Source organism: Gavialis gangeticus, unplaced genomic scaffold (genome assembly GCF_001723915.1).
Source record: "Gavialis gangeticus isolate Ggan-Ray unplaced genomic scaffold, GavGan_comp1, whole genome shotgun sequence".
Taxonomy (NCBI): Eukaryota; Metazoa; Chordata; order Crocodylia; family Gavialidae; genus Gavialis; species Gavialis gangeticus.
The window spans coordinates 7722912-7732075 of record NW_017729023.1 but is presented as its reverse complement, the minus strand read 5'-3'; the positions used below and the strand labels follow the sequence as shown (position 1 = coordinate 7732075).

At 41.1% G+C, this 9164-nt stretch overlaps 1 protein-coding gene across 2 annotated transcripts in view; it reads right to left on the bottom strand.

Annotated features, from left to right (window-relative positions):
• GTF2E2 (general transcription factor IIE subunit 2) overlaps positions 1–9164 on the bottom strand; it is a 112839-nt gene that overhangs the window by 35925 nt on the left and 67750 nt on the right. For both annotated transcript variants that reach the window (XM_019516782.1, XM_019516781.1), the window contains exons 4-6: positions 7118–7225; positions 4134–4316; positions 1671–1764 (exon numbers count right to left, since the gene is read on the bottom strand). In XM_019516782.1, coding sequence (XP_019372327.1) covers positions 1671–1764; positions 4134–4316; positions 7118–7225 — 385 coding nt within the window. The remainder of the gene's footprint in view (positions 1–1670; positions 1765–4133; positions 4317–7117; positions 7226–9164) is intronic.

Genomic DNA, 9164 nt, shown 5'->3' with positions numbered 1-9164 from the left:
GCACCCCCCCTCCCCACCACTCAGGCAGCACCTGCCCCTGCTCCTGCTCCTTCCCTCACTGCAAGGGGTATTGATCTGCCCCCACCATGCCCCTTCCCACCACACTGGACTTACCAGCTGGAGGCAGCTATATCAGAAATCGGATTGGTATTGGCCAATATGCCTCCTTAAATATCGGCTATCAGTATCAGCCCCAAAAACCTCTTTCCGTGCACCCCTAATTTTTGTAGTTGTGGCTTCCAAACACTGAGGACAATCTCTAAAAGAGTTTGTCAAAAAAAGGGAGGCTCCTGTCTCTTCCACAGTTTTTATGGTCATAGCATGATTAGATGAAAACCTCTATGTGAAATACAACGTTTAACAACATCACTTTGTTTATTTAAAAAAAAAAAAAAAGGATCATAAAAGAAAGAGACAAGAAATTTTTCTGTCTCATCTTCCAAAAGAAACCAGCTTGAGGGTCACAATCATATTTTTATATTACAAACAAGAACAGGAGGGAAAAGACAGGTTTTTTTCCAAATGGAAATATGTTATTATGCCATGTCAAGACCAAAGAAATATCACCCTGCACTTCAACTTTATGTAATGCAGGATGTGCTATTCATATATTTTCCTATATATTTGCTACAGTTTCCAAATTCTTTCCTGAGGTAAGTTTCCTGTGATCAACAATCTGCGTAAGCTCACAAATTCCAAGTGGGGAGCCCATTCAGCCACCCTATGCACTACTGCCTTATTACTTTGTTTCTTTGTGGCTGAATGTGCCTGCACCATCTGGGGATGCTCAAGTCACAGTAAACATATTGACACCACCCTAATGATACATGCAGAATTATAACAGGCTGCCTAAAACCCACCCCTCTTCCCTGCCTATACACACTATCTGGCATAGCACCCCCTTATATCAGGAGGAAAGTAGCAGGTGACACTGATGGGCAGGTACAAGAGTCAGATCACAACCACCCACTATATGGATATCAACCAGAGCACCATCATTTTTCATCAAGAAATAGCTTTTCACCCCCTACCATACCACTGACCACACTGAAATCATCCTCTGGCAAAAAGAATGGGAGAAACTGTAGACAAACCTGTTGAATGGAGCCAGCAAGGAATTACCCCCAGTGAGGAGTTAGCATCCAGCTCCCATTACAAATGGCATACATTGCGGAGGCTGAACAGATTAAGAGTGGGTCTTGGCAGATGCAATTTTCTCATTAAATCACAGGGACCCTATGCAACCGACCAGTGTATTTGTCAGGAGAAGCAAACCATTGGGTCATCTCCTGAGATGCTCTGTAGCATAGCAATGCACAAGATCTGGCAACACCAACACAAGGAGCAATGGCTTGTGCAGAATATTGGGAGCAGACCATATAGAAATACTGGACTGGGGACACAGCAAAGACAACACCAACTTCTTGGACACTATGTCTTGCTGTCAGCCATGGTTGGAAAAATCCTCCTCCCCCTGCTCTCCATTTTTGTGCGTTATTTGGGGGTGTGCTGTATTCTCAGCGTGCGATAAAATACAGTACTTAACATTTTGATTAAGATGTTTTAAGAAGCCACAATACCGAAAGGTTACTTAAATGCATAGGTGCTTAAAACAAATCAAAGACAAATACTTTCATAGTAATTGAACTGTATCTAAAGAAAATACCTACCTTCATCTACTGTAAACTGGCAACTCTTGTCATTGTAGAAAAGAATTTTTTTCTTATCAGGGCGATTAACAAAGATGATCTGGTCCCCTAAAGCCTCAACCACAAATGAAACAAAATGACATAAAATCATAAATTGCATGCAGTTTATGGTATCTTCATTTAAAAATGGAAAAAGGACTTCTTTGCAAGGGAAGGCACAACCATGGCATGGCACAGACAGCCTTTTCCAGATGTTGAACTTACAGTTCCCCAGATATTTAAAAAGCTGCAGTACAACTGGGAGTCCTAGATAAACATCCATCCACCTTTAAGATCCCTGGGAGCTGTAAGCTAGACATAAGGGAGAAGCCCTCTGATGTGGGCTCGCAGTACCCAGCACAGTCCAGCTGGGGATGGGGGGGTATCCTCTACTACTTGTGTTGGATTAAAGAGGCACCCGGAGGAAACAGCAGGGAATAGGGGAGCTCCTCTATCCTTAATTGCTTGCACCCATTTAAACAGGCATATGCGGCTGAGGATCGAAGCAGCTCTCTCATCCCCAGTTGCACACCCATTTAAAGAAACACCCAGCATGCTGGATCTGACCTCCAGGGCTGCCTCCCGGGACTGAGAAGGGGGCTGCTGGGTTTGGGACTGGACAGGGGGCAGTCCTGTTCCCAACTCCAGGGCTGTCCCATGCAGGATCCCGACACTCAGCTGAGTGTAAGGATCTGGCACCACACAGCCCCAGTCCTGATGCTCAGACAGGGGACAGCTGTGTCCTGGAACCAGGAGCTATCCCACACCCAATTATGATGCTCACCTGAGTCTGGACAGGGCATAGAGCATCAGTGGGTGCCACATGTTCATTTTAAAAAAAAAATGCAAATCAGCCAGAAAAAAAAAAAGATGTTCCATGTCATACATGAAATGCTTTTGTGGCTGGTTTCTTATTTTATTGTGCCTTAAATTGACTGAATGCATTTCAGAGTTACTATTTATGGTAAGATTAACACAAGAATTGTGCCATAAATGTAAATCTGTGCCAGAGCCCTAAGAAACAGAAGATAACATTTTCTAGCCATAAAACCAGTAAACAAGAAATTCAGCCTAATCCAGAGAGCTAGAAACATTAGTTACCTTATTTGAATCCCAAGATTTTTCTTTTGCTTTAAAAAAGATTAATAGAAATGTCAAAAGTGCTGCTGGCAGCACTGCTTGCTTTTGGATTATGGGTGGCAGAACTTCTTACAAAAAAAGATTAAGTTATATGTCTGCTCATATCACTGATGCTTTGCTGGCTAAACCTGAAGGAATTTCAAAGGAAAGATGCTGAAAAAAAATCTGGCAGCAAAAAAAATGTCTATGTTTATTACAAAACAAAAGCTTACTAGAGCTGAAGCCACGGGAAATATTAAGGTCAAGGATCCCATACTTTTTCATGTCAAAACCGTTTCAAAACTTCCAGCTTATGCTGGAGAGTCAAGAGAAACAATATTGCAGGAATCTGCGACCGCTGTGGAGGAAACCTAATTTCTTAATAGGGTCTTGCTTTCAGAAGTGAGAACATGGTTTATTAGACCAATCAGATCCTACTGAAATCTTGATCTTTAGAATGTAGGAACTATTTTTATTTACGCTTTTGAGTGTTGGCTTTTTGGTGGTAGCATACTCTAACATAATTTTTAATGTAAATATCCTAGGAATGCATCTAAAAGGAAAAAGAAAAATCTATTCTATTTAAATCTGGGATCTTTAGCATTGACCATCAACACCTGAAATGAAAGGATCAGCTACAATAGCCAGGAGGTAAGAATAAGTTGTTCTTCTCTGTAGATCCATCACTAGTTGAAAAAGCACAATACTGGATTAAGAAACCAGATTTAACTAAACTAAAATAAATGACTCTCAAACCAAAATGATCATGTCTACATGTACGTTTGAAGCAGCTGAATTTGACTAATTTATGAAGATATCTTTGGTTAAATGCATGCAAATAGGTGTACAGACACAAAAAGCCTTAATCAAGCTGAGCAACATGACTGAAGTCCGGTAGTCTTCAGGAGACTGTCAAAAAGATGTGCAAAGTTTATTTAGTTATTTATTTTTAATTTCTTTCATTGCAAGCTTTTGGGCACAAACACCCTTCATCAGGCATTGGAGTCAGCTATGAACTGACTGCCCAGAGGAGTTTTCCATCTATTGACTCCTCTGTGAAATCCTGTGAAATATGAACTTTCATTTCTACCCAGAAGGACATTTACAATCTTTTCTCCAATGCCTGATGAAGGGAGTTTGAAAGCTTGTAATTAAAGATTTTTTTTTTGCAAAAATCTTGTTGATCTAATAAAAGATATCACCTTTACTACGAACCCTGATTGCCTTTTTCCCCCCATGCAGGCACGTTGTATATGATTAAGCCAACTCATATGATAAGCTAAACAGACCAAGCTCCTTGTCTTACAAGTAATAGATGTTACTTACTTTTATAGCTTTTTGTGCATTGGGCAGCCCTTCCTCAATATCTTCCAATAGGATTCCTCCCAGTCCTCGTTGGTCATGCTTGTCCAAAAGCCTGAGCAGAGCCTTTTTATCTTTCAAATTGTACTTGGGTTTGAAAGCATATTTCCCATCTACAACTTCTATTTTGGGATTGTTGACTAAAGCCTGTAATAGGGACATAAGTTTTAAACTTAAGGTGAAAAAACAAGTAGCTTATCTTACTGAAAATAAAAATGTCAGCTGGCAACGATATCATATCAGCAACATGTTGTGGTTGAAAATTAACAGGTTTGATTTTGAACTGGATTTGGAATCCAGCACTCAGATCCAGTTTAGGCAGAATTCATCACCAATGTGTTGTTTACATTACAAAACAGGGAAGTGCCATTTATGAAAATGCCTCTGGGCTGGTAGATCCATAAAGCCACTCATGGAACTTGTGCTAGTAAAAGCTATAAATACTCCCCTTCAGTGACAGTGATCAGAAAACAGAACCAGGAAATATTAAAAAGATTCTACTGAATACAAAATGCAAATAGACTACTCAAAATACTAAACTGATTTCATACTGATATCACAAATGTGAAAGACATTACCCTGAGATGAACAAATCAGCTGTTTGTCTTCCCCAACTGGTGTCAACCAGCACCAGCAGTTGTAGAAGAAATTGAGAAGAGAAGTCCTCCTGCACAGTAGGACTTTACCTATGATGCCAGCTTCAGAGTGAAACTGATCAGGGGTTCATGGATAACTAAAATTAAAGTTATGTTCCTAATCAGTTTTGCTGTGCAGCCAGTACGAGGCAATTAAAGTTCTTTTGCAACAGAGAGCAACCCTACTTAGTTTCTTCTGCAGCTGCCAGCATGACCCTGAAAGGAGAAAAAGAAGAGAGGCAGAAAGAAGAAAGGAGGGAAAATATAACTGTAGTAGGAAAGAAATCTAATGTTGGTAGCCTAACAAAATCTCAGGTTGGATAAACCAGCTAAATTATTGGACTGCCATAAGTTGTCTATTAACGGGCTACTTTCCTGTTATGCATTTGATCATTCTTTATCATCACTTATCAATTCAAACACAATTTTGTATACATTTTATTCTCCTAGTTCAGTTATTTCTTAGTTTTTCTCTTATCTTACAATGCTCAAAGGGTTAGAACCTTTACAAATTTTTGCAGCAAGGCCAAGATTTCATTGTAAATATTTATGTTGGTCTTTCTGCAAGTCTCTCATATTAAACAAGAGTATTAATTTCAAAGGAGTGTTGCAAGATATTTTTGTTAAAGCCATATTGCTATTACTACATAGAGCCTTTTTAATGTAGCTGTAACATTTGCTGATAAGCTTTGTTCCTATATTTATAATACAGTCTATTAAATAAAACTATGGCTAATGTTGTATTTACCCGACTCCAAGATGATTCAATTTAACCCCACTCCCCAATAATTCTATGGAAATAAAATTTAATTATTGGGGGTTGTCTTAAATTTAGATGGAATGTTCTATGGAAAACTGATGCATTTCTTATAATTTTCTATGTGTGGAATCTAATTATAGAAGGCCCATTTTAAATTTGTCCCCCCCCCATCCTCCCCTCCCCTTACTGCAGCAGGGCAAGCAGTGACATGCGGGCAGGTGGTAGGGGAGTCAAGTGGCCTGACCCTTGCCCTCCCAACAACTTGATGCCTGCTCTCTTCTCCCCACCACTGCCTTCTCCCACCCAGTACCTGCCTGCTTCAGCACCTTCTCCCTCACACCTTGTCTGCACACTCTGGTGCTTGCCCCACTGCCTGGCTCACCTTGCTGCCCAGACCTCACTCCCCACTGCTGCTGCCTCTGCCCCCCCACAGCCCCCACTTCCCATTGGGCTCCAAAGTATTTCTAGCCCCAATTCAGCCTAGGGCACAGAGTACGTGGTTGCTTTGTCCCAGGCTCAGTCATTCAGCAGCTGTTGCAGAGGTGGTGAGGGTGGGCACCAGATGTGGCTCTAAATCTAGCCCCGACTCAGGGCCAGAGTTGGAGCTGCAGCAGCCACCTACCTCCCCCTTCCACCCTGCCAACTTGTACTTGGATCCACGATGAGGCCCTTTGCCCCGCTCTCCCCCTAGTTAAATGGGGAAAAACCTTGTCTTCGAATTGAGTAAATATGGCACTCATCTGGTATTAAGTGTGTTAGGTGGAAAAGAAACAACTTGATTAAAATCTTCTGTTTCCATAAAAAGTGTATACAATGAAACTGATTAACACCAAAAAGGTAAATCCTCAAGTACTACTACTATTCTGTTCTTAACTGATTGAATTACTATAAGTCAGGGGTTTTCAAACTTTGTGATACCATGACCCTGAGTGCTGGATGGTGGCAACGGAGGAAAGGGAGCTTGCAAGTGGCAGCTACCGCCACCATCTACCACTCTGTGCTGCCACCGCGGTGCACTGCTTCCCTATGCCACCACACGTACCCCTTGGAAGTTTGTGGCCCCCTTTTAAGTTTCTCATGACTCCCCAGGGGGTAGGGACTCAAAGTTTGAGAGACCCTGCTATAAGTGAAAACTGTAAACCTCTTGAACAATAGTTAGATATAAATGTACATGTTATTGCGCTAGGAATCCTTACTAAGGTGAATTTAAGATCTTCAAATATTGAATCAGTTCTGCATTCAACACATGAACCTTAACATTATTTGAAAAAATATTGGCTGATAGTATTTCATCAATAATGAATCATTTCAATTAATACCAAGATTACTGTTTACATGACATTTCTGTACACTTTTTCATGACTTTACAAAACAAAACTTCAGTTTCAGAGCTCTCACTACGACAACAGCGGTTTTGTGAAAATAAGGATGCTTTTTTAGCAAAATTCTTATAGCTATGTTCACAGTGTTTATCATTAAGCAAATATGTACAAATCAAGTTAATTATTATTCTTCACCGGCCTCTTAAGAGTATGAACATTTGCTTTCTTTACCTCGCTCATTAACCATTGCTTCTGCTTGAGACCAATATCTAAATGTTGCGTTTCATCCAAAATTTCTTCTAGAGTTAGTGGATGCGTATCACCACGCTGGTGCCGTGTCTGGTAAAATAAATACAATATTAGAACTAGACTACCTTCTAAAGTATGAACTTAGCAGGGGTGATTAAGATGGGAAGCTTTGCAGCAAGAAAAAAAGGAGGCTTACTCATCATTTTAGTTTAAAATTGAAAAAATAATCAGAACGTACAGTATTTGAATAAATATCTATTTTCTGTTGAGTAAATATAAATTTCTACTTTACAATAAATATTGTTCAACACTATTCAATATTGCAAGCTGCAATGCAAAGCACCAAATACATGGAGATTACTTATTCAGTTACAGGTTGGGTGGGCAAAGACCATAACGTGTTGTGTGGGCGATAAAATAAAATAATAAAAAAAAAAATCTACTCCCAAGATGAACACTTAATCTTAGGCCCCAATTCTGCACAGTCACACAAAGCTGCTCCAATCAAAAGCAGAGCACACATGCACAACTCAGCTTGCAGGCTGGGAACCTGGGGTTAAAAGCTCTTTTAAAACCTCTCCCAAATATGTAGTTGGCCCAATAAAAGGTATTACCCCACACAAAAATCCTTGCCACAAGCAAAACCAAAAGCAGGGACTTACAACAATTGATAATCATGGTTTTAAATTTTTCAGATGAAAAGTACAATAAAAGGAACAAGTGATTTAACTTAACTACAAATCAATTGTTAGGTCCAGTCTGTAGTGTGGCAGGTATCTGGAATTTGTGCTGGTTGGCTTTAAGGACCAAAGATGTCTTTTTCTCCTGAGGAATGCTATTGGCATTTAGGTGGTTTTGTTGGCCCCAGTTTTTGGCCTCGACTTCCCCAGTGGTTTTGGTGATTGAAAGGCTGCTTGAGGATGCAATGCTTGCTTTGACTAGGAGTCAGGAGAGAAGCGTCTGGACTTAGCGAACTCTTGACTCTGATGATGCCGTGACCTGCATTCACCACGTGGAGCAAGCTCAGTAAAGATCCCTGCAGTGGTGCGAATGGTAACAGTGGTGAGCTGCTCACCTTCTGAGGTGATCTCATAGCTTATTGGTTATAAGAATGATTGATGTACAATTGGTACTGCTCCTGGCCGATTAATTGGACACTTGAGTAATTGACAGGAGTGGTGGGACCACTGAGAAAAAAAAGGAGTTTGCATCTTTGGGGCTGTGTGGTGCATGTGTTGGGTTCACTTGGTGTGCGTCTGTGGGGAGCTTCTGCAAGCGCAGGTGTCCGAGGTATGGTAAGAGATTGTCTGCCAGCATGATGTGCTCAAAAGTTGGGGCGTGAGTCTGCCTGGCTGGCTGTTGGATCGATGAAGACTCTGAGGAGGGAGCCTTTGGAAACTGGATCTCAGCACAGGAGACCAACCCGCAGGATCACCTGAAGGAAGGTAAAGTATTACCCCACCCTCAGTTATGGAGAGCCAAGTAACTTAAAGGGATAAGGCTGAGGAAACTCCGCAAGGGGGAAGGAGGGAGCAAGGGCAGCTCCAGTCCACTGACAAACTGTGACACAGATCAGTGAGCAAGTGCCGGCCATCTGGTGGAGCACAGGTCAGAGCCATCCGGCTCTTTGTTCATTTCTGCTACTCCAACTGCCTGTATCGTAGTTTCCATAGACTATGTATATAAATTAATAATCTGTTAACCTGTCAAGTTCTTGTGTTCATTTTTGCCATTTGTATTACAATATATTCTTGTTAGCTAACAACTTAAGTCTCCAGTGTGTGTGTGTAAGCAATTTCAAGCACTTAGTGAAGTCAGGCTGTAGCCTAATACTAGGTGTTATAGCTCCACAAGTCCACCATTCTCTGGCTGGGATTCTTAGATTGGCTTATTAAGAGAATCTTGGCCCTCTTCAGTTTTTCTGCCTTCCTCTGCAACACTGGGTAGTTGGCCACAGCTAAGCCAGGGAGGTTTTTTTTGTTTTTTGTTGTTGTTGTTGTTTTTTTTTTTGGGGGGGGGGTTGGGTTTT